Consider the following 23,707-nt stretch of genomic DNA (forward strand, 5'->3'; position numbering starts at 1 on the left):
ATGGGTAATTCCTGAGTGCAGAGCCAGAAGTAACCCCTGAGCATCGCTGGGTGTGACCCAAAAAGAAAAAAAAAAAAAAGCTCCCATTCCTGGCAGTGCTTGGGGGCCATATAGGATGCCAGGGATGAACCTGGGTCGGCCACGTGCAGGACAAACACCCTACCCACTGTCTCTCTGACCCCAGAAACCTTGTTTTCTTTATAATATGGGATGGTCAAGATGGCTCAAACATGGGGCTGGAGAGATAGCACAGCGGGTAGGGCGTTTGCCTTGCACGCGGCCGACCCGGGTTCAAATCCCAGCGTCCCATATGGTCCCCTGTCCTGAGTGCAAAGCCAGGAGTAACCCCTGTGCATTGCCAGGTGTGACCCAAAAAGCAAAAAAAAAAAAGATGGCTCAAACATCTGTTCAGTAAATGCACACATCACCCCTTATAGGCAAGGTAGGGCAGAAAGTGTCCCTCAGTCAGTACCCTGCATAGGCCCCGGAGGAAGGCAGAAGGAGATTTAGCGCAGGAAGCAGAAGGAAAACAGGCTGAAGGTGGTGCACCTGTACAGGTTGGACGTGGATGCCTCTGCCCCAGGGCAGTCACCTGCCTGACAGTGCCCTGGCTTGACATCCACACCAAAGAGATCTCAAAGTCTGTGAGGACCAGGAGGGTGGACGGCCCACAGGGAGGCTGGACACAGCCAGGCACGGCTAAGCAACCCCGGCGACCACCTGCTTCCCTTCTCGCCTTGTCCACCTCTACCGGGTGCCTGCAGGCAAAGAACAGGAGCCAGAGCCAGGCTTGCAGCGCCTTTATTGCTTTCAGTTGTGCTTGCGTGCCGAGCGTGGCCGAGGGAAGAGCCCGTGGCCCGGGCTCCCTGGAGACCAGGGCTGACGATACCAGCTGCCGTAGGTGAGATACCAGGCGAAGGTGCCCACGGCCGCGCCCACCACCTTGTGCGTGTACTGGTGGAAGTAAATGACGGTGCAGAGCAGCAGGAAGTTCCAGAGGCCCAGCAGCAGCACGTTGAGGAGGAAGACCAGGCGCAGGGGGGTGCCGGCGGGCAGCCCGTGGGCCAGGTACTTGGCGAACACGGCGGCCTCCTCGGCCATGAGCAGGCAGCAGAAGGTGAGCAGGAAGGTGTGGGAAGACACGGTGTAGCCCCGCCACTGGTGGCCGGCGGCCAGGCAGCTGCGGCGGTCCGGCAGCTCGTGGAGCAGCAGGCCCTGGGGCAGGGGCTCAAAGCAGGAGCCCGTGAGGTCCTCGATGAGCAGGAAGGCCCGGCCAGCCCCCCGCCACACCGCCGCCCCCACCACCAGCCGGCTCAGGTGCCGGGCTGTCACAGCCACACGCCGCGTGGCCAGGAACACCACCAGCAGCACAAACCCTCCCAGGAAGGTGCACGTCCAGCCCCACGCGGAATTCACGAACTTTCTGTGGACAGAGCAGAAACGAGGCTGAAGCCCTCCACCCCACGAGGCCCACCCCCGGGGTGTGTGCTTCCCTCCGAAAAGTGCCCCCCTCCACTCCTGACATCTTAATTGGTTCAGGGTCTCAGCCCAATTCTCCCTACTCCCCACCACACACACATACACACACGCTTTGCCATCCATTGAAACTCTGCCACCTCCTTAGAGGTCCATTCAACCACGCAGGGTCCCAACTTCCTCTTCTGCCCAGCTCTCTTGTACCCCCTGACTCCGGCTCCCCTCCCCCTCCTCTGACCTTCCTCAACCTCCCAGCTATTTTTAGTGTGGGGCCAGGCTGGAGGACAGGAGTCCCGAGGAGGGAGTTGGGAACCCGGCAGACGTGCAGGGAGCCGGTGCCCGCGGCCTCCGTTGGACTCACATGTTGAAGAAGTTGCCGTGGCTGGCAAAGATGGTCCGAGGGTTGACATGGAACTGCAGAAGGGGCCCAAAGATGACCACAGCCGCTAACCAGGCATGGTAAAGGCGCCGTAAGCAGGGGCTGCCCAGCAGGCGGGCGGCCTGTTCACTCCCGAAGTACAGCAAGGCGGAGGCCACCCAGAGCAGCACCTTGAGCAGGCCACCCAGCAGGGCCCGGATCCGGGCCCCGGCCCCCTGCCCTGCCCCCACCGCCGGCCCCCGCTCCATGTTCCCTCCCCTCCCCACGAACCGCTTGCTCTGCCGGGTGGCTGAGGAGGGGCTGATGGGGCCCCCCCCCCCGGACCAAGACTGGCAGTGACAGGTGTGGCAGACACAGGGCAGAGCCCTGCTGGCAGCTGGCGGGCGGGGGAGAGGGCGGGGGGCCTGGGGGACAGGGGAGAGGGCTGCCACGTCAGCAGGGCCCATTCGAGCGTCAGGCGCGTGTCCTCCCAGTGACCTGGGATTGCTCCCTTGAGTGTGTCCCCCAGACCCTCTCGGTCCCGGTCCCTACTCCAACCACGTTCCAGTTCATATTTCAGGCCATGACCTGCTATCCAGGACTGTCTTCTACCACAGCCCGCTTGGCTGTGTCTGAGGAGCTAAAGTCACCCAACCCCTCCCCAACTGAACCTTGGATTTGCTCCATAGGGACCCAGGGGTCATACAAATCAACCTAGCTGAACCTTGGAAATATTTTTTTCAAGAATCTGCCAACCTCATTGTCAGAGTGTTTCCTCTCCTGCCTTGAGAGCCCACACAGGACGCCTCAGGATGGTGGGGCAGGGTCCCAGTCAGCAGCGGGGAGCACACTATAGGGAGACCCACTTCAGCGTCCTTCGGTCCAGCCCAAGTCCTATGTCTAAGGGACTTTTTTTGTGGGGGGTGGTTTGTGATGCAGGGGTCACTCCTGGTGGTGCTTAGCAGCCCACAGGGTGCTGGACGTTGAATCTGATTTTCCAAAGTGATCTTCCGAGCCTCAGGGCCCCAGAACAAATTGGGGGTGACTGTGCAATGTTCAAGATATGAGATCTAAAGAGGATCACTCATCTGTATGTTTATCATGGTGGCCAACAAATGAAACCCAAGTGACCCCAGGAAAGGCAGAGGCTGAGACTGGAGAAGGGAAGCCCCAGCCTGGAGTTGTGGTTGTGTCTGAGGTTGTGACCAATGAGCTGCTTCACCCCCTCACCTGCCCAGTGGAACTGCAGCAAGGGCATGGAGCACCATCTACCCAAAAGTCCCAGTCTCAGTTATCCAGTACCTGTTTGGAGATCCCTTTTTTTGTGTGTCTTCCTTCCTCATTCTTCAAAACTAGTGGCAGGATTTCAGAGAACAAAGAGAGCCATGAACTAGTGAAAGGAATAATCCCGCAAGACCATGCAACCTCTGGGTGCATGATGTGTGACTTTAGAAAAATCAACTTTTTTTTTTTTTTTGGGTCACACCCAGCAATACACAGGGGTTATTCCTGGCTTTGCACTTAGGAATCACTCCTGGTGGTGCTCGGGGAACCATATGGGATTCTGGGAATTGAACCCCGGTCGGCCACGTGCAAGGCAAATGCCCTACCCACTATGCTATCGCTCCAGCCCATCAATCAACATTTCTTACAAGCCAGTGCCGTTACCTGTAAATGATAGTATTTGTGAATCAAGCTTATTCCTTCCAGACTCGTCTATTAACTGGCCTGGTTTTTGCTCCTGGATTTTCTACATAAAGGCTGACTAGACCCTGGGGGCTATACCTGGCTCTGTGCTCAGGAGTGACCCCTGGTGGTACTCAGGGATTTGGTGCTGGGGATAGAGCCAGGGTCAGTCACATAGAAGGCAAGATACTATTTACTTATTTTTCTGGCCCTCACACTTCTAAGTTGAATAAAAATGTTCAGGGCTGGAAAGATAGCTAAGCGGGCTGGAGCACAGGTTTGGCAAACAGCAGAAGCAGGTTCAATTCCTGCACAGTCCCCCACTCAAGAGCAGGGAGTACCTCAGCCCTGCCCCAGCACAGCTGGATAGAGTCTGAAAACAAACGAAATAAAAAAGAGTGATAGTACAGTGCAGGCAGGGTGCCTGCCTTGCACGCGGTCAACCCAGGCTTGATGCCCAGTATTTTATATGACCCTTGGAAGCACCGCCAGGAGTAGTTCCTGAGTGCAGAGCCGAGAGTGACCTCTCAGCATTACTGAGTGTGGTCCCCCCAAAACAAGCACTGCACTGTAGCGCTGTCGTCTCGTTGTTCATCAGTTTGCTCGAGTGGGCACCAGTAACGTCTCCATTGTGAGACTTGTTACTATTTTTGGCATAACAAATATGCCATGGGTAGCTTGCCAGGCTCTGCCGTGTGGGCAGGATAGTTTGGTAGCTTGCCGGGCTCTCCGAGAAGGACGGAAGAATGGAACCCGGTTGGCTGCATGCAAGGGAAATGCCCTACCCACTGTGCTATATTGCTCCAGTCCCCCCAAAACAAAATTCTTTAGCTATAGGTTTTTGTTTTGAGGCCATACCCAGCAGTGCTCAGAGCTTATTCTTGGCTCTGCACTCAGGAATGGCTCCTGGTCTCAGGGGACCATATGGGTGCCAGGGATGAAACCTGGGCTGGCCATGTACAAGGCAAGAGCTCTGCCTGCTGTACTATCTCTCTGGGCCCCTAAAAACTTTTTTTTTTTTTTAACAGAAACCAAAGTCACTGTTGCTCAAGAGCTATGCTTGGTGAGGTGGGGATTATAATACATTAAGAAAAAAAAAAGGGGGGGAGTGGAGAGCTAGCTCCAAGGAATAATGTATATTCCTTACATGCTGGAGCCCTGAGTTTGACCCTAGGTAGGCCTGCCTAGAGTGACTTGAGAGTACTACTTGGGAGAAGTGCCTGAGCACACTGGGTGTGGTACAAAAAGCAAAACAAATTTTACAAGTGTTCTATTTTGCTGCAAATAGAAAAATACCTGCGCGCATATGCTGCCTGAGCCCATGTGCTGCTTGCACCCACATGGTTGAGCACACATGTTGCCTGCATCTCCTCTTTTTTTTTTTCCTTTTTGGGTCACACCCGGCGATGCACAGGGGTCACTCCTGGCTCATGCACTCAGGAATCACCCCTGGCGGTGCTCAGGGGACCATATGGGATGCTGGGATTCAAACCCGGGTCGGCTGCATGCAAGGCAAACGCCCTACCCGCTGTGCTATCACTCCAGCCCCTGCATCTCCTCTCTTGAGATGGTACTTTTATGCTTCCATATCTAATGCTGGGGTGTGTGTAGGGGCTCTCTTTGCCTCTGGAGAAGCCTGCATTCTTTCTTGAGCACATTGATCTCTCACTTTCTGTCCCTCCTTCCCCTTCCAAAAAGCCTCTAAATAAAATCTGGTTTTACTTTAAAAAAAGAAAAGAAAAGAAATAGGTACCTGCCTTTTACTGTTTCACTACGTGACCTGGTGTGAAAATGGCTGAGAGGTTGGAGAGACAGTACCGGGGTTAAAGTGCTTGCCTTGTACATGGCTAATGCCACACAGGGTGCCCTTAGCACCATCAGAAGTGACCCCTGAGCACAGAGCCAGGAATAGCCCTTGAGCAGTACTGAATGTGATCCCATCATTCCCTCCCCCCCCCCCCCCCGTGGCTTAGAGATAATGAACTCAGGGAGACATGGATCAATGCTGGTGCGGACCACAGCTCTCTTCCTGCCCACACGTGTCTGGCCTCCGTGCCATTCCCTCACTGCAGAGATCCCGAACTGGAAGCACCCAGGTGGCATCAGTGCCCACCGGGTTCACTCTGGGCCGGTTCTTGCCAACAGGACAAGTTCCATGCCCGTCCCCTGCCCCTTGCCCCCAGAGGACAGCTGCTCCAGGAGTTCTGGACTCTAAGCTCGCATGTGCTGATTTCTCCTAGCTTGATTTCTCCTTGCTGAGAGGTTTTTGAGGTCAACGAGGAAGTGCCTGTTGCCAAGCTGAGTTAATAAATTATTTTGCTATTTCCCTTCATCTTGGGGCATCAAGGGTGTTTTCTCCCACAGAGGCACGTATCCAAAGGCTTTGCTGAAACTCTTTTCTTCAAGTGGGAGGACAAAAGACACTAGGCAGGAAAAAAAGGGGGCGAAACAGAGACCGACACCAAGCCAGGTTCCCAGAGCAAGTTTATTGAGGGAGCCGGAGTCGGTGAGAGGACGGAGTCCTACTTCAGTGACCTGCTGGGAAACCAAGGGCTCCGCAGGACAGAACACTGTGTAGCTAGGGCCTGCCCTGTGTGGGGTTCCAGGGAGCCTCCCACACCACAGCCTGCTCTGCTCCAAAGTCCCAGACATGAGAGCAGAGATGTAATTCCCACTCCAGAAGGCTGCTGAGGGCACAGCTTCCCTCTGTCCCCATGCATCCCTAGAAGGGCAAGAGCTCCAGCCACCGGGACCCGTGGAAGGAAGGCCAGGGTGCCTGGCTCTGACGGGCCAGTCGAACCCTCACTGTGAAGGCCCAGGCAGTGGGCCTGGCAAACAGCTCAGGTCACAAGTGGTCCAGGCATCTACTCTACAAGCTAGCGCTTGACATCCAAACATGATTGGAACACTCAGGATGGCTGTCCTGCTGGTGCAGGCCACACCCCAGGTAACGGCGATCCTGCCAGACCCTGATCAGAGATAAGAGACTTAAGCGGACTGCATGTGAGCACTTGAGGAGACCACGGCCCCCGACAAAGATGGTCGTCTAGGGCTCAGCGAGTTCTCCAGAACTGGGGCTTCTGACTCTCCCCAGCCAGTCAGTGCCTGTGATGCCCCGGAAGTCCCCCAGAAGGGAGAGAGGGAAGGAGGCAGAGCATTTATCAAAAGGCTCCCCGAGATGTGGGGCTGGAGGTCACATCTACTGGGGTGAAGAAAAGGCTGAGGAGGACTGGGACACTGGGGCAGGGGTGCTGGGGTGTTCCTCAGACTCGGGCATGTCATCCTGGAAGTACTCAGCCTGACGGTACTGCCACAGACGCAGGTTTCCGTCCCACTGCAGGAAGGTGATAAGCAGTCAGGGTGTGTACACCCCAACCCCCAGATGTACACGAAGCGCCGCTCCCCACTCCGCCCCCGCCCAACCCTTGCAACCTCACCGAGCTGCTGACAATCTTCTCCTCAAAGGGGTGCCAACTGACGTCACGTACACAGGCCTTGTGGTTGGTCAGCTTCTTCACAATGTGGCCACTGAGCAGGCTGTACACTGTATGGGAAAGGCCAGAGTGGGGCGGGGCCCCCACGCCTCCTCTCTTCTGGGGAGCACCACTCACCCACCTCTCAGGCAATTCCTGCTCTCGGGGGACAGTGCGGGCAGCACCCACACCAGAGGATGAGCATGTCTCACCTCTTCTTCTTTTTTGCAACGCCAGGGTTTGAACCCAGGTGGGATGAGTGCGAGAGAGGCACTGAGTGGCAAAGCTGCATCCCCGGCCCTATTCCTCACTTCCTTCCCCTGCCTCAGGAGGCAGGAGGAGCGTCTGAGCAGAAGCTGTGGCTCTCTGGCCCTTAGCTAGATTTCACAGACTACAGAGAATAAAATGCAATGCAATTTTAATGTTCTTTTTGGTTTGGGGGCAGCAGCTGGTGATGCTCAGGGCTTAGTCCTGACTCTGCACCCAGAAATTACTCCTGGCAATGTGCAGGGGACACTGGGATACATATGGGATCCCAGGGATTGATCCTGTGTTAGCCATGTGCAAGGCAAGTGCCCTACCCACTGGACTATCTCTTCAGTGCCTCTGTTCTTAAGAGAAAATTTTTGCTGTTCAGGAAACCATGAGGAACTGGAGTTGGAATCTGGGTTCCTGCATGCAAAGCTTGTGCTCTAGCCCTTTGAACCATTCCTCCAGCCTCTAGGGCCAAACGTATGAAAGGCCACCTGACAGGAAATGGAAACAATGAGCTGTGTGCATAGGGGTCACCCTGCTGCTGCTTGCCTGGACAAGGTAGCTTTCGCTTTGTGTGTCCCTCCATCTAATACTGTCTTACGTATTTTCTATTATTACATTATTATTTCTATTCATATTAGCAGTACTGGGAATCAAACTCAGGACAAGGCAAGTGCTGTACACTGAGCACCCGCCCCCCTCCCCGGTTTGGTGCTCTCTGGCTGTAGCTGTGTTGGCATGCTTTTCTTTTTGTGGGGTGGGAGGCACACCCAGTGATGCTCAGGGGTTACTCCTGGCTCTGTGCTCAGGAATTACTCCTGGTAGTGCTCAGGGGCCCATATGGGATGCTGGGAATCGAACCCGGGTCAGCCAAGAGCAAGGCAAGCACCCTGCCCGCTGTGCTATTGCTCTGGCCCCTTTGTTGGTGCTTTTTTATGCATGCCTCCTGTGGTCATGTGTCCTTCACTCCTTTCTGTCTCTGTTCCCTCCTGCCTTTCATCTGTAGTCTCTCCTTAACTGGCTAGAAAAATTGGACAAAGCATATTTCTGTTTGTGGTCTATTGTATACAATGACCAGAATTCTATGCTCCTTTTCTTTTTCTTTTTTTTTCTTACTGGGTCACACCCGGTGATGCACAGGGGTTATTCCTGGCTCATGCACTCAGGAATTACTCCTGTCGGTGCTCGGAGGACCACATGGGATGCTGGGAGTTGAACCTGGGTTGACCACGTGCCAAGGCCACGTGCAAGGCAAACACTGTGCTATCACTCCAGCCCCTATTCTCCTTTTCTTAATTTAAAATGTTGATAAAAAGTGTTTGCTTTTTTGTTTTGTTTTGGGGTTGGTGCTCAGGGCTTACTCCTGGCTCTGTGCTCAGGAATCATCTCTGGCAGCACTTGGGGGACTATATGGGGTGCCAGAGATCAAACCTGGGCTGGCTGCATGCAAAGCAAGAGTTCTGCCTGCTGTACTCTTTCTCCAGTCTGGTGTTTGCTATTTCTCTATTTAAGTGTCCCCTGTTCCAAGCTAAATTTCACTTGGAATCTTCAGTAGACTTTTAAAATTTTGTATTTTTTCGGTTTTGGGTCACACTTGGCGATGCTCAAGGATTACTTCTGGCTTTGTACTCAGGAATCACTCCTGGCAGTGCTCAGGGTACCACATGGGATGCTGGGGATTAAACCCCAGGCCAGTCATGTGCAAGACAAGTGCCCTACATGCTGTACTATCACTCCAGCCCAAGGAGCTTTTATTTTTCCTCCCTTTCTTTTTTTTGGGGGGAGGGGCTGTACCTGCTGGTGCTCAGGGCTTATATCTGGCTGTGAGCTCAGGGATCACTACTGAGAGGGTTCAGGTGCTAGGGATTGAACCAGGGTTGGCTGCACACAAGGCAAGTGCCCTTCCCGCTGTATGATCTTGGAGGTCCCACACTGAGTCCTTTAAAAGTGGTCACCGATGGTGATGGGGGAATGCCAGAAGGGCAGGGATGTGTAGAGTTCGTGCACTGCATACATAGCACCTGGGTTGGACCCTTGGCACCACCAACAGAAACCAAACCCAACCCCCGGGCCCTGCCTGCCCTTCCGAGGCCCTTGCCCTGATCTGCTCACATGATCCTTACCGACCACCTTGCCAGTGGAGCAGCCACTGTAGATGAACTGTTGGCCAGTGCTGTGGGCGGGGGAGAATCGGCAGCGGATGAGGGTGTGCAGCACCCCGTGGCCCCGGTAGGTCATCAAGGAGCTATCTCCCGGGAGCTTGAGTTTCTTCCAGGCTGGGTGGGGACACAGGCACCATTTTTGGTTAGGCAGTGTGACACCTCCCTTGCAAGCGACCCTTAGACTCGTACCCAGAGACAATTTCCTGCCTAATCCTCCACCGAGGGCCTCCCCCTCTCTCATAGCTACTTCTGCTAATTGTTACAATATAGAAATACTTTTGTTCTGGGTGTGTGTGGGGGGGGGGGCGGTGTTCCACGCCACAGCCACACCCACAGCGTCCATGACTGGCCTTTGCAGGGATTAAATATTTCAACTACCACCTAGGTTTCTAGTCCAGAGGTTTCCCAACTTATTTGGCCAAATCGCCGGGTGTTACCCCCCCCCCAAAAAAAAAGCAAAACCCCCCTGCCCCAATTGCACAGAAGTTTTTGCTAGGGCCCTGGCTCGCTGCTGCGCACCGCACCTCCCAGCCCCCAGGGAGGTTTCCATCACCCACATGGGGCAACCTGCCTCTAGGCTCGACCTGCCACGCTCACCTTTTTTGGGCACCTGCTGCCAGCGGTAGTCCCAGTTTTGCTGTGTGGCAGCCTGGCGCGAGGCTTCCATGCCTTCCCTGCTGGAAAAGCGCCGGATATCCCAGAGCTTGATGGTCTGGTCTTTGGAGTTGGAGATGAGATACCGGGCATCGCCCTGTGAATCCCAACACACGTGGCGGAGTGTCAGAGCCCATTGGTCCAGCTTCCCTCCTCGGGCCCAAGGCTTGGAATCCCGGATCCTTCGTCTCTGCTGGCCTCTTGCCCCGTCTAGCCAGGCTCGCCCCATCTAGTTTGTCCCACCAGCTCCCACCTCCTGACTGGGTTTTCCTTCCCGTGCCCGTGGCCCTGCCTGGGCCTCTTTACCTATGCTTGATGGGGTCACTCTGACTTTATGTGTACACAAAGAGCCTTGCCTGGCTCCTAAGGACTGGTGGGGACAGATGGACATCATGGTTTCGGACTTAAGGCCCTTGACTAAACTCCAGCTTTTGTAAAGTTTGGCTAAGGAGGAGCTTGGTCAGTTTCCAGCCCAAGTTCACTCCGATGGCCTCCTGGACGCTGCGAGGCCAGGCTGCACAGATGTGCTTGCCCGCCCACCTTGCTGTCAATGAAGGTGATGCCATCCTGGTGTCCAGCCAGTGCTCCCACAGGCTTGGGGTCATCCTCCCGCATGGTGCGTCGATCCCACACCTTGCAGATGGCATCGTCCCCCCCGGAGAAAAGGATCTGGGAGCTTATATCGGCAAAGGCCACTGCATTCACGTCATCCTCGTGGGATTCAATCTAGAAGAGAAGGGGGTCGGGCGACCGAGGACCTCTCCCCAGGTTTCTGAGGTGGCCAAGACTCGAGGGCTCAGGTCTATACCTGAAGGGTGCGCCGGTTCTGTTCTCGGTCAAACACATACAAGCAGCCATCATTGGCCCTGCAAGGGAAGAAACGAGGGTCCTGGAGCAAGGACAGAGAGGACCGAGACAGGGTACGTCCTGGACAGGTCCTGTGCAGGCGCCTTTCTGAGGGGCGAACGCTTGTCACTTGTATAAGCAAGAGAAGAATTAGCTGGGCTTGCAAGGAGGCTAGGGACAGACGTGCCATCTCAGGGAGAGGAGGAGCAGAGTGAGGGGGGCAGGAGGGTGGAGGATGAGAGGTGAAACAACCTTAGAGAAGGGCTGGACGTCTTCCTCAGCTGCCTGAAGAGAGGTGTCCAGTACAGCCTCTCGCATGGCAGAGCCGGTCTCTGGGAGAACACCTACCTCAACAGAGGGCGACGGGGGACATCCCTGCAAACACTCACCCTCCTAACACTTCTCGTCCGTCTGAGGAGACAGCGATGGAGAAGACAGCAAAGCGACGCTCGTCGGGCCTGGAAAAAGAGGAGGTGCTGGCCTTCCTCTTAGTCTCCGTAAATCTACACAGACCCTTTCAGTCTCTGTTAATCTGCATAGACTCTGAGGGTCTTAAGGCACACTTTTAACTCATTTATTGGGTCACGCCCCGAGAAGTTTAGGGGGCTACTCCCTCTTTTTGTGTTAGGGCCACACTCAGCAGGATCACAAATCCAGGTGGCTCTACATTCAGGAATCACTCCGGACACTGCTTGGGGCCCCACATAGAATACTGAGGATGGATCCTGGGTCAGCTGCATGCAAGGCAAGAGCATCACCCATTGTACTCTCTCTCCAGAGCCCCAGTTTGGTTCTTCTGAGTGTTCCTTGTGGTACTTGGGGACCATATAGTGTCAGGAACTAAACCCAGGGGTCCCCCAAACAAAGTATGTGCATTGGCTTTGGGTCCTCTCCCCAACCCCCGTAAGGGCACTCTAAAGGGGAGAAAGACATGCTGTCCACATGTGTCCAGGCCTGGCCTGCCTCCATGAGGACCTATATATGATCCTGCCATCATCTCTTTCACCCCGGGCCTCTGGATGACAGGAGGGCAGGTCCCACCCAGGAATCCACAGAGAAACCTGCAACCAGTATCCTTTCCCCACTAAGCAGGAGTCCCAGTTCAGGAAGTTTGCTGAAGGAAAGCCTTCCACGAGGAGTGTCTGGTGAGGATGAGCGAGAAGGGAAGCAGTACCTTAGATCCAGGGCAGTGTGTGTGTCTCCCTCCCCGTAGATGTTGCAGATGTGAACTGAGAAAAGCAAGAGAAACAAGAAACTTTCAGGGTCGGGGAAAAAAAGCAGATGTGAAGTTCAGGAAGTGTCGGACAAGGTTGTTGGGGCCCTGGAAGTGAGTGTTCCGGGAGAAGGTATGAAGTCCCGACTCCAAGAAGAAAGGAACCACAGTTCCTGGACTGGAGAGGTGGAGCTGAGGTGGAAGGCATACTCACTGTAATCAGACCAGCTGGAGTACAGGAAATGGTTCCCATCGGGAGTGAAGGCCACATCCAGGATGCTCCAGCCTACGTCTCGGGCCTTGATGCTTTTGAATTTATGAAAGCGTCCATACCGGCAGTCATACAGTCGAATTGTCTGGTCTGGGCAAGTGGGGATCAGGCAGAATTATGGAACGCTCTCCTTATACATTCCCTACACCAGAACTCTTTCACTCCATGTATCTGTAGCAGCTTTCCTTGACCATGGGGAAGGTGCCTTGGCTAAGCATCTCTAAGGCAGGGTCTGAGCTCCCTGCGTGTGCAACTTTCTAGCCTCAGGGGGACGTTCCTTGTTCCAGGGCAGTGTGTGGACCAGGGTCTGGTACCTTGGCAAGCAGACATGAAGATCTGACCATCTTTGCTGTAGATGCCGCAGAAGGCTTTCTGAGTGTAGGTATCTGTGAAGCCCAGATCATTGGGCAAGAAGCTGGGAAAGCAAATGGAGAATGAGACTAAAGGAGACCTTCCGATTAGCAGAATCCTAACAGCTGGATGTGAATGCAAAGGCACTCCTTCCCACTGGCTCTGAGTACAGCCCACTTGCTTTCATTCATACCATCAGCCTCTCAATTTTCACACTTCCTTCCGTATCTACTGTCAGAGCTTCAGGTCCATTTACCCTAACCTTGACATCCCTGAGGTGTCTGGAACAAATCTCCCTTCCACATTTTGGGGAGAAGATAGGGTCTCTCCCCCATCCCCATACTCACTGAGACATCACTCGAGCTCGTTCTCCAAGGGAGAAGCTTTCCTGATGGCAGAGGCCCCGTTCTCTCTAAAGAAAGGGATCGGGGAATATTGCTAGCAGAAAGCGGGTCATTTCAGTGTCACCAAACCCCCTCCTCCAAAGAGAATGCTTTTGCTACAGAAATGGACAACACACAGATTGGTCCCACCAAATCCCAATGCATGCTGGGTAACTAACTCAGCTCCAGCACCTGAGGGTTCCTGGGGAATTTCCTTTCTGTTTCTCTGTGGCTGCCAGGCTGGTAAGAGGTGGAAGACCTACCAGGTGCAGCATTTGAGGAAAGCTATGCTTTCGGGATGTCCGCCGAAGCCCCTGTCGCCCTGTGGCCAGTTCCACTTGCGTCTTGATCTCGTTGCGTTCCAGCTCCCGGACGTCAGGAGTTGCATCCACTGTGAATACCAAAGAGAAACTTCATGCTGGTCTTTCAACCCTAGAGGACTGTTAGCAAAATAGTGCAGAAGCCCACCTCATGCAACTAAATAAGACAAGGACCCCATTCCCTGAATTATCTCATCTTTTTGTTTTGTTTTTTAGTTATTTATTTTTATTCAATCATTGTGAGATACAGTTACAAAGCTTTCATGCTTGAGTTTCATTCATACAATGAACACCCATCCCTCCACCAGTGTACATTTTCCTTTACCAATGTCCCCAGTATCCATAGCCCTCAGCTCCCGATCCCAACCCTCCCCCTGCCTCTATGGTAGACGATTTCCCCCATACTCTCTCTACTTTTGGGCATCTTGATTTGCAATATAGATACTGAGAGGAGATCATGTTTGGTCCCTTATCTAGTTTCAGCACACATCTCCCATCCCAAATGATCCCTCCAACCATCATTGACTTAGTGATCCCTTCTCTATTCCAGCTGCCTTCTCCCCCCGCTCATGAGCCAGGCTTCCAACTATGGAACAATATTCCTGGCCCTTGTGTCTACTGTCCTTGGGTGTCAGTCTCACTTTATGTTATTTTATATTCCATAAAATCTCATCTTCTTTTATTTAAAAAATTTTTTTTTGCTGGAAAAATGGAGATTTATTTTTCATTTTAATTTTGTTTTGAAAACTAGCTTTGATTTTAAAAAAATTTATTATTTTTTGTATTAGTGAATCACCGTGAGGGTACAGTTATAGATTTACAAACTTTCCTGCTTGTGTTTCAGTCATACAATGCTCGAGTACCCATCCCTCCACCAGTGCCCATTCTCCACCACCGATGATCCCAGTATCATTTCCACCCCCCACTCCATCCCCCCCACCCCTCATCTTCTGTTAACGTAAGCTATTCTTTGGTGAAATGGGTGGGGAGGGAATGAATACTGGGGGCTACTCCAGTAGTTGCCTAGGGGACCATGTGGCACCAGGGGTCCCAAACGGGGGTCATCTGGCCACATGCAGGGCACGTGCCTTAAACCCTGCACCCTCCCTCCAGCCTTCTAATGTCAGTCTGGTTTTCCTCTTACCTGGCGGGTTGTACCGGTCCCCAAGACGGCCATCCCAAGCACTGTCATGCTCTTCCTCTGATTCCGAGAGGGCCTGGATGAGTTGTAAATTGGCTGCACCTCCTCCCTGCACCAACCTCACTTGGCCTCTGTGGAGAGATCCCCCCATGATGGAGGGGAGGATCCTCCCGCACCAACCACATTCCAGCTCTGAGACCACCTTGGACTCACACCCTCCGACTGGCCCCATTTTTTGAGGCTGGAGGGTGACTAGACCTTGGCTGTTCATTGCAATTTCCTGTTAGACTGGGTAAGAAGCTAATTTTCACTCTTAAAGGAGGAGAACAGGACCTTAACACCCAGTGGAGGTAGGCAGTCCTCCTAAGCTGATTTCCCAGATGACTGAGACTTCAGCACACACTTCCTGCAGTGCCCAGCCCCGAGTACAGCAGACAATTTAAGCCAGAAAACTCAAGCCTGTCTTTTCCCTAAGAAGCCGGAGCTGAGAAAACAAAACCAGTTACACCCCTTTCCAGTCCACTCCTGGTGGTCATTTCCCTCAAAGCATTCTCTCTTCTAGCAAGGGATTAAGACTTAGGTTGATTTAAACTTGTTTTTCAAGTAAATCCACATGGCCTCCTATCGCATGTCAATAACTTTACTAAATAAAGCTCAACACCCACTTCCCCAGCTCCTCCACTTGGCCCTCTCACATAAGGTCCCTTTTCCACCACAGCTCCCTTTGCGATAGCCGGTTTGGGTTTTGTTTTGACTTGCATGGAACACAGATGACCCCCGTGCAGCCATAGCTAGACATTCTCCCCCAATAGTCCCTTCCAAACAAGAACAAATCACCTCGGTGCCCCTCCGTAGGCAAGAACCACTCTTTCGGGGTATGGCGCCAAGTGCCCAAGGGCCAGGTTCTGGTCAAACAGAACAGCTGCCTGGGCCTGGCCTCACTCCCTGAACCCTGTAACTTCCCTGCCTGAAGCCAGGATCAAGGGCCTGGGGCGGCGCCTGGTCGGGACACCCCGGAGGAGGGTAAGTTACCTGCGGAGGAGATAGGCCAGTACCTGGGCCAGATCCACATCTTCATCCTCCTCCTCCTCTTCCTCACTCCGATGCAGGCCGGCCCCTCTATGGGACAAACCCTCGGAAGGGTCTCCGGACCCAGATCCTGCGCTGCTGCTGTTCCTCGATCCCATCTTCCGGTCACAGCATCCTTAGGTCCTGTGCAGGGACTCCGCCTGTCACCTCCTTGGTTCTGGTGAAAGCCAAATCTGCTCTAGGAATACCAGGGGCTCCTGAGGCCAGGAGTATCTATTCCTAGGCGCACTACCCTTCCCAGGCACCGAGATCCCTTCTTTCAGGCTTCTGACAAGTCCTAAAAGTTAGGGAACACAAACCTCTCCCAATCCTGCGAAGCAAGGAGGGCAGAGGGAAGGGAGCCTAGGGCGCCACTGTGGCTCACCAATGAGAATGCCCGCTAGGAGAGGAATTCCTCAGTTTTCCACCTCAAACTCACTTTATCAAAGTCTCGGGGCAGGGGACGGGGTGTGGGGGGGAGGAGTGGATTCCCAGGTAACCTTCTCAGGACGACCAATCAGAATCCCTCGTGGAAGAAAGCGCCGCGTTAGCGTATCTCACCAAGCCAATCAGAAGCCTCAGGACTCGGAGACCCCCCGACGCCCCCTTACCGACCAATCAGAGCGCTCCCAGGTGAATGCCGGCAGCGGCAGCAACCAATGGGGTTAGAATTCGGACAAACACCCCCCCTCCTTGCGCGCCTCACGCCCACGTGGTGTGCCGGGGGTGTGTACGGCAAGGGGAGGCAGGGAAGGAAGGCGAGAAGCACCTCCCACGGAAGCCTTCGGTGACCGCCCCGCGCGAGATCACCCACCAGCCAAGGGAGCCGTCGCCCGAGCGGCAGCGGCGCCGGGCCTTGTTTACATCGACTGCGCCGCAGCGTCGGCCAACCGCTGCTCCGTCACGCGCCTCCCGGCTTCCCAGCCGGCAGCCGGTTGACGTCACGCGCCGCCCCGGAGGCCCGGCCCCTTGGAACGCTAACTGGACCGCTGAGCGCGGTGATTGGCAGCTGGGCGGGACAAAGGGCATGAGGGACGGCTGCGGCGCTGGAGGGCGGGGCTTTCCCGCCCGAGGGGGAGGAGTCAGAGGAGGGGGCGGGGCAGGAACCTGCTGCTTCCGGACTCGGGCACAGCGGGACGAAACAGACGCGGGGCGGGGCCGACGGAGAAGAAAGTGGCGATTCGCCGTGGGGCGGGGCCCTGGCGTTCGCTTCCCGAATTCTCGCGGCTTCGCGCTTTGGGGGCCCATCTCTCAGACCCTCTCCCTGCAACCTCCTCCGGCCCTTGCTCGCACCCCGTCCCGGGCTGCAGCCTTCCGTTTTCCGCCCGCAGCAGCGTGCGTCCCTGCCCGCAGGCGAGCCGGGTGCCTTAGGAGCGCGTTTACGTCACAGATGGGGACCCCGGGCTAGCACCCTTCCCTTCCGCCGGGGTCCGCTCACTTTGTCCCCCCTCCCTAGCGGGCCTCAGGCAGCCTCAGGCCTCCGGCCTCTTCGTAGAAGACCCCCACTTCCCACCCCGGCTTCCTTCGTCAGTCTTTGCACACACGTCCTAGTCCTAACGGTCCGCGGGCCTTTCCGGTTCCGTTTGTACCCGGGTTGTCCCCGCTCCCTCCAGCTCCTTGGCCCCATTCTCCGGGGGTCTGGAGGTTCGTCGCCCTTCTCTAGCCCGCGTTGCCGTCATCACGGTACCTGTGCCCGGTGCCAGAGAGCCGGGCCGGGGGCGTGGGGGTGCGCGCGCGCCGCCTCCTACCCGCTGCGGGTTGATGAGTAACTCCGCCGGGTCCGAGGCCTGGCCGTGCCCCGTGCCGGGATCCGGGCCCAGGCTGCCGCTGGGTGTGCAGGCGTGTGACCTCGCCTCGCCGCCGGGTGCAAAGGCCGGGGGTTCATCTGCACCCCAGCGCCCCGGACCCTCACTCCCTCGCAAGCTCTGAGGTGGCACCGATTGAGAGAACCCGGGAGGGAGGGGAAGAAGGGAGGGAGTTCCCTTGGGCCCTGGTTAGGGGCTCACCCGCCGGACTGGCGAGGGTGTGGCCGGATCCTGGGGAGCGCCGCCTGCTCTCTGCACCGCCGACCCCCCTCCCCGCTTATCATCCGCGGGCACCGGGCTCGCTTCACTTGGTAGGGGCATCAGCCTGCACTCGTGGTGAGCTTGCAGAGCCCTGCGTTTTCTTTAATACTTTGCTTTGGCGGCCTTGAAATTCTTGATCTTTTTTTTTTTTAATTTTTTTTTTTGCTTTTTGGGTCACACCCGGCGATGCACAGGGATTACTCCTGGTTCTGTGCTCAGGAATTACTCCTGGCGGTGCTCAGGGGACCATATGGGATGCTGGGAATCAAACCCGGGTCGGCCGAATGCAAGGCATATATATGCCCTGCCCGCTGTGCTATCACTCCAGCCCTGAAATTCTTGATCTTAAAATTGCCCCCCTCCCTCACTTCCCCCCACAATTCTCACGTTGCTCTGGGCTCCACTAATTAAGTTAGTGGATCACTCCTTTCACGCTATTGCCAGATACTTTTAATATTTATTGACACTTTAGGTTTCTGAGTTATGCCAGGAAAACCTGGAATCATTAAAAAATAAGAAACACTATTTGCTTTTTAAATTCAGTTCTTCATCCTATAAGATCCTTTACTTGTTTGCTTGAGGTGGTGTCCTTGGCCACTCTCCAGATCAAAATTTAGCTACTAAGGCCTCTCTTAGTTGATCTACTGGAAATGTAAGTATTCCTCTACTAGTGTGTAATTCCTAAGAACTTTCATATTGTTCACTATCATTTATCATTAACATACTTTTTTTTTCTGCAAAGTGTCCATACATTCCTTGTTTGTTTTATTTTGTTTTAAATCCAGGTGAATTTCTTTTTCTTTTTCTTTTATGGTTTTTGGGTCATGCTGAGTTGCATGCTCTGTGCTTATGCCTCACTGTGCTCAGATATCACTATTGGCGTGGCTCAGGACTATATGGGGTGCTAGGGAATAAATCCAGATCCACCATATCCAGGGCAAGTGCTCTACCCACTGTACTGTCTTTCCTGCCCGTCCGCCCCTCCCCCCCAATTTTCTTTTTTTTCTTTTTTTTTTTTTAAATTTATTTATTTTTAATTAGAGAATCACCGTGAGGGTACAGTTACAGATTTATACACTTTTGTGCTTATACTTCCCTCATACAAAGTTTGGGAACCCATCCCTTCACCAGTGCCCATTCTCCACCACCCGTAAACCCAGTGTCCCTCCCACCCTCCCCAATCCCATCTCCCCCCCAACCCACCCTGCCACTGTGGCAAGGCATTCCCTTCTGTTTTCTCTCTCTAATTAGCTGTTGTGGTTTGCAATAAAGGTGTTGAGTGGCCGCTGTGCTCAGTCTCTAGCCCTCATTCAGCCCGCAACTCCCTTCCCCCACATGGCCTTCGACTACAATGTAGTTGGTGATCGCTTCTCTGAGTTGACCTTTCCCCGGAACGTGAGGCCAGCCTCGAAGCCATGGAGTCAACCTCCTGGTACTTATTTCTACAGTTCTTGGGTGTTAGTCTCCCACTCTGATATTCTATATACCATAGATGAGTGCAATCTTTCTATGTCTGTCTCTCTCTTTCTGACTCATTTCGCTCAGCATGAAACTTTTCATGCCCATCCACTTGACTACAAAATTCTTGACCTCCTTTTTTCTAACAGCTGCATAGTATTCCATTGTATAGATGTACCAAAGTTTCCTCAACCAGTCATCCGTTCTCCCCCCAATTTTCTTATCTGGGAGAAACTTTGCTTCTCCCAGTCAGACTTGCTCATGACTTGGTGGCACTGTTACAAGTCAGTTGGTGGTTCTCAGCATCATCCTTCCTTTTTTGTTTTGTTTTGTTTTTGGCCCACACCCGGCAATGCACAGGGGTTACTCCTGCACAGGGGTTACTCCTGGCTGGGAATTGAACCTGGGTTGGCTGCATGCAAGGCAAATGCCCTACCCGCTGTGCTATCACTCCAGTCCCCATGATCCTTCTTAAGCAGAAGCTGGAATGGAACCACACCCAGCAAACCTTGGCTCAGTCTTCATGTTGGAGCAGGAAGGGAGCTAGCCAGGAGCCAGGACAGAAGCTGCTCTCTCCTTCCTCGCATGGAGGGGATAATGTCTCACATCTTTTTTCTTTTCTGTATGGGGGAATCAAACCCATGGCCTCACACATGCAAGTGCTCTACCACTGAACTACTTTCCCCACCTTGGGGGGTCTCACTTTTTTTTGGAGGGGTCACACCTGGTGGTGGGCAGGGCTTACTCTTCGCCCTGTGCTTAGGGATCACTCTTGGCAGGGTCACTCCCTGCCAAGTGAGACCCCTAAAAGTGAGACCCCTAAAGGCAGAGTGATAGTGCCTGCCTTCCCCACAGCCAACCAGCACTTTACTCTTCTGGCATCCCATAGGGTCACTTTTAATCATAGCAAGCAGTAAGATCCCTATCCATTCCCCAAGGTCATCATAGCACGTATAGGTGACACCTTCCCTGGGCATGCCTAGTGTAGAATCAGGTCCCCATTTGGGTCACATGTGTCATTAACATGTCAAATCACTGTCCCTGGGCGTGACTTGTAGTGTTAACTGTCCCTGAGGAGTCAGCACTGTCCTAGTCCTTTATCCTATGAGCACCCCTCTCTCCGTTAGATTTCTTCTCCCAGCCCTCTCCTACCTTTATCTGCCATATCCTGCTCAGGGTCACTCCCGAGTGTGCTGGGGGACTGTGCAGTGCCAGGGACTGGGCTCCCCACACTGCTCCAGCCCTTTGAGCTGTCTCCCTGGCCTTGTGTTCCCTTATAAGGACACAATAAGGCACAGGGATGGGATCCCAAATACGGTCTCTATTGGATGAATATGTTGCTACGAGAACACCCTTAACAGCTGCCACTGGCTTAAAGGCTCCTTAAGCCCCTAGCTGGCGGCAGTACCTACTATGTCGAAGAATTTAGCCCACACATATGAATCTAGCATGAAGGTTTATGTTCAGCATAGCAATCATTAAGAGTAAAATACTGGAAACAAAATAGTATGGTATGGGATTGGTTAACTAAATCAAGATCCATTAAAGTATATCATTAAAGTCATAGTTTTCTACCATAGTTTGTACCATAGAAAATTGTGCAAGTATGTTGTTGGGCTAAAAATAAATAAATTAATGCTCTTCTGGGGGCCAGATAATACAGGGGCTAAGGCACTTCCTTTGGATATAGCTGGCCCCAGTTTGAATCCTGGCACCGCGTACTGTCATCAGAGCACCACCAGGAGTGATTGCAGAGCACTGCCTGATATGTCTTAAAAATTGAAAAAAAAGTTTTCTGATGATATGGTAGATGCAAAATAAATGTTTCAATTTTGCATAAAAAGTATAAAAATGGGCTGGAGCAATAGCACAGCGGGTAGGGCGATTGCCTTGCATACAGACGACCTGGGTTCGATACCCAGCATCCCACATGGTCCCCTGAGCACTGCCAGGAGTGATTCCTGAGTGTAGAGCCAGGAGTAACCCCTGAGCATCTCCAGGTGTGACCCAAAAAGCAAAAAAAAAAAAAAAGGTATAAAAATGGAGGGCTGAAGTGATAGTACAGAGGATATGGTGCTTCTCTTGCACGCAGCCAACCTCAACCTGGGCTCAATCCTTGTTATCCCATAGGTACCCCTAGTGCCATCAGGAGTGATGCCTCAAAATAAATAAATAAATAAATAAAACTACCCAGGCTCATTATACCATCAAATAACAAAATGGATAAGATCTTGCAGGAGCTAATGACAAAAATGTAATATAAACAAATATTTTATATATTATTTTTTTCTTGGGGGCCATACCCAGCAATGTCCAGGGGCTACTCCTTGTAGCTCTCAGGGGACTGTATGTGGTACTGGGGATCTCCCTGGGTGGGCCACATACAAGGAGACTTGACCCCTGTACTATTCCTTTGGCCCTATGAATAAAGCATGATAATTAGTACAGTTTGACTACTTAAGATCCAGAAAAGGTGAAAAATTCTTACATTAATTTTTAAGAGGTGGAGGGTTGGTCCACACCTGGTGGTACTCACAACTTACTCCTGGTAGTCTTTGGGAAAATGGGGGTTAGTATGTGCAAGGCAAGTACCTTACTTCCAGTACCTTTTCGGCTCTATATTAAAGATTTTTAAGACTTGATTATGTTTCTTGTAATTTGTAATATTTTCCAAATGTACATGGCAACTTTTTAGGGTATACTGTCTTCTACTGAAATAAAATGAATTTATTTAAAAAATCACTACAATTAAATGATTTTTATAAACTGTGGGCTTGTCCTCTCTTGATTTTTAAATTTTGCTTGGTGACAGCTTGTAAAATTTTTTTTGTTGTTGTTGTTTGTTTGGACAGCCTCCAGTTGCCCAGCTTCCTTTGAAGCCACAGAGGTTTTCTGTCTTTAGCACCCATTTCAGAACTGGTTCTGGTAATGACTAAGTATAAATGTCAGCTATTTGGTTTCCTATAAGGTTTGTTTTGGGCTATTTCCTGTTATTATTTCCATTAGGGGGCATCCTGGGGTAGAAAGCAGGGAAAGAAAGCACGTTTTTCATTTTCTTTTTAATCCTATCCTGCTTCTATAGTGACAGCTGAGAGCTTTTGGGACATAGGACACACAGCTCTGGGCAGCACTTGGGAAAGTGATTGATGGTTTTTATATATGTTTTCTTGTATCATTTCTGTGTAGGATGACATGGGGAAGTATACTAATTTATCCAGGATTTAGAAAATAAAATCTACTGACTATAAAGCAATTGAGTAATTACAGGATTTCCAATCTTCTTTTTTGAGGGGCGGGAGGCACACTGGGAATGTTCAGGGCTTACTCCAGGCTCTGCACCCAGAGATCACTTCTGGTGGACTTGGGGAACCATAAGGGGTGCTGGGGATTAAACACGGGTGAGTTGCATGCAAGGCAAAGCACCCTACCCGCTGTACTATCGTTCTGGCACTCTAACATTCTCTTGTTCTCTTTGTGAACTGGAGTTTTTTTGTTTGCAATAGGACAGTGATTAAAAAAAATTCAGAATCTTTTAGCCATGAGTTTGACTAAAAAGTATCAGTATGAGCGTCCTATTTCTTTCTGTCTCACAGAAAGATGTAGGGACATCGACCTGTATAGTAGCAATGAACAGTTCTAACATTCAGATTGTACTCTTAAAATACTATTTCCTGGGTCAGAGAGATAGTACAGGAGTTAAGGTGCTTGCCTTGCATGTGATCAACCCCTCTGACCCCCAGAATGGTATATTGTCCCCCAGCACCACCAGAAGTTATCCCTGAGTGTAGGCCCAGGAGTAAGCCCTGAGCACCACAAATGTGACACAGAAAAAACAAAAGAAATGGAACAGCTGGGCTGGAGGGATAGGTTAAGGGACTGAGCATCCATTTTGCATGCAGGACACCCAGGGTTTTTTTTTTTCTTTTTTTTTTTGGGTCACACCCAGTGATGCACAGGGGTCACTCCTGGCTCTGCACTCAGGAATTACCCCTGGCGGTACTCAGGGGACCATATGGGATGCTGGGGATTGAACCCGGGTCGGCCGCGTGCAAGGCAAGCGCCCTACCCGCTGTGCTATCACTCCAGCCCCCAAGGACACCCAGGTTTGATCCCAGGTACCATGTACTTTTTTTTTTTCTTTTTGGGTCACACCCGGTGACGCACAGGGTTTACTCCTGGCTCTGCACTCAGGAATTACTCCTTGGCGGTGCTCAGGGGACCATATGGGATGCTGAGAATCGAATCCGGGTTGGCCACATGCAAGGCAAACGCTCTACCTGCTGTTTTATTGCTCGGGCCCCATTGTGTAGTTTTCTGAGCACCACTGGGAGCAATCTCAAGTGCCACTGGGCATGGCTCAAACAAAAAACAAGTGGGCAAGTTGAATAATGTCTTGGGGATCCACATTTGGGTGTCAAACACACAACTCTAAACTGCAAGTAAATGACCCCATGTTCCATTTACTCCTAGAAGGGGCTGTGACCATAAACCAGGATCAGGGTGAGGAGACTTCCTTCAGGTGTCTG

General features: G+C 52.6%; 2 protein-coding genes across 9 annotated transcripts; both read right to left on the reverse strand.

Annotated features, from left to right (window-relative positions):
* Positions 1-442: 442 nt before the first annotated feature.
* Positions 443-4,899, reverse strand: FITM1 (fat storage inducing transmembrane protein 1). Its single transcript, XM_004609451.2, has 2 exons — positions 1,838-4,899; positions 443-1,423 (listed from the first exon to the last, which is right to left on the reverse strand). The coding sequence occupies exons 1-2, from the start codon at positions 2,299-2,301 to the stop codon at positions 811-813; spliced, it is 1,077 nt and encodes a 358-aa protein (XP_004609508.2). The 5' UTR covers positions 2,302-4,899; the 3' UTR covers positions 443-810.
* Positions 4,900-5,987: 1,088 nt separating this feature from the next.
* DCAF11 (DDB1 and CUL4 associated factor 11) lies at positions 5,988-17,639 on the reverse strand. 8 transcript variants are annotated; one of them, XM_055133012.1, is made up of 15 exons: positions 17,345-17,639; positions 15,622-15,835; positions 14,593-14,720; positions 13,392-13,519; positions 13,093-13,157; positions 12,709-12,809; positions 12,338-12,484; positions 12,085-12,139; positions 11,300-11,368; positions 10,873-10,930; positions 10,605-10,790; positions 10,008-10,161; positions 9,372-9,524; positions 6,958-7,064; positions 5,988-6,854 (listed from the first exon to the last, which is right to left on the reverse strand). In XM_055133012.1, the coding sequence occupies exons 2-15, from the start codon at positions 15,774-15,776 to the stop codon at positions 6,720-6,722; spliced, it is 1,641 nt and encodes a 546-aa protein (XP_054988987.1). In that variant the 5' UTR covers positions 15,777-15,835; positions 17,345-17,639; the 3' UTR covers positions 5,988-6,719. The 8 variants fall into 8 exon arrangements, with proteins under 8 accessions (XP_054988987.1, XP_054988988.1, XP_004609510.1 ...); XM_055133013.1 differs by having other exon boundaries at positions 15,622-15,851; positions 17,345-17,360; XM_004609453.2 differs by lacking the exon at positions 17,345-17,639 and adding an exon at positions 16,472-16,627 and having other exon boundaries at positions 14,593-14,665; positions 15,645-15,835.
* Between the last annotated feature and the right edge of the window lie 6,068 nt (positions 17,640-23,707).

The sequence above is a fragment of the Sorex araneus genome, chromosome 3 (assembly GCF_027595985.1).
Source record: "Sorex araneus isolate mSorAra2 chromosome 3, mSorAra2.pri, whole genome shotgun sequence".
Lineage (NCBI taxonomy): Eukaryota > Metazoa > Chordata > Mammalia > Eulipotyphla > Soricidae > Sorex > Sorex araneus.

Excerpts from the sequence above, each read along its gene's own strand:
- FITM1 (XM_004609451.2), bottom strand. The coding sequence starts at position 2,301 with ATGGGCCCTGCTGACGTGGCAGCCCTCTCCCCTGTCCCCCAGGCCCCC. Across the intron at positions 1,424-1,837 it reads CACGGCAACTTCTTCAACAT|AAAGTTCGTGAATTCCGCGT; the intron begins GTGAGTCCAACG and ends CTCTGTCCACAG.
- DCAF11 (XM_055133012.1), bottom strand. The coding sequence starts at position 15,776 with ATGGGATCGAGGAACAGCAGCAGCGCAGGATCTGGGTCCGGAGACCCT. Across the intron at positions 13,158-13,391 it reads TTCCTCAAATGCTGCACCTG|AGAGAACGGGGCCTCTGCCA; the intron begins GTAGGTCTTCCA and ends CCCTTTCTTTAG. Across the intron at positions 12,485-12,708 it reads CTTCATGTCTGCTTGCCAAG|ACCAGACAATTCGACTGTAT; the intron begins GTACCAGACCCT and ends CCACTTGCCCAG.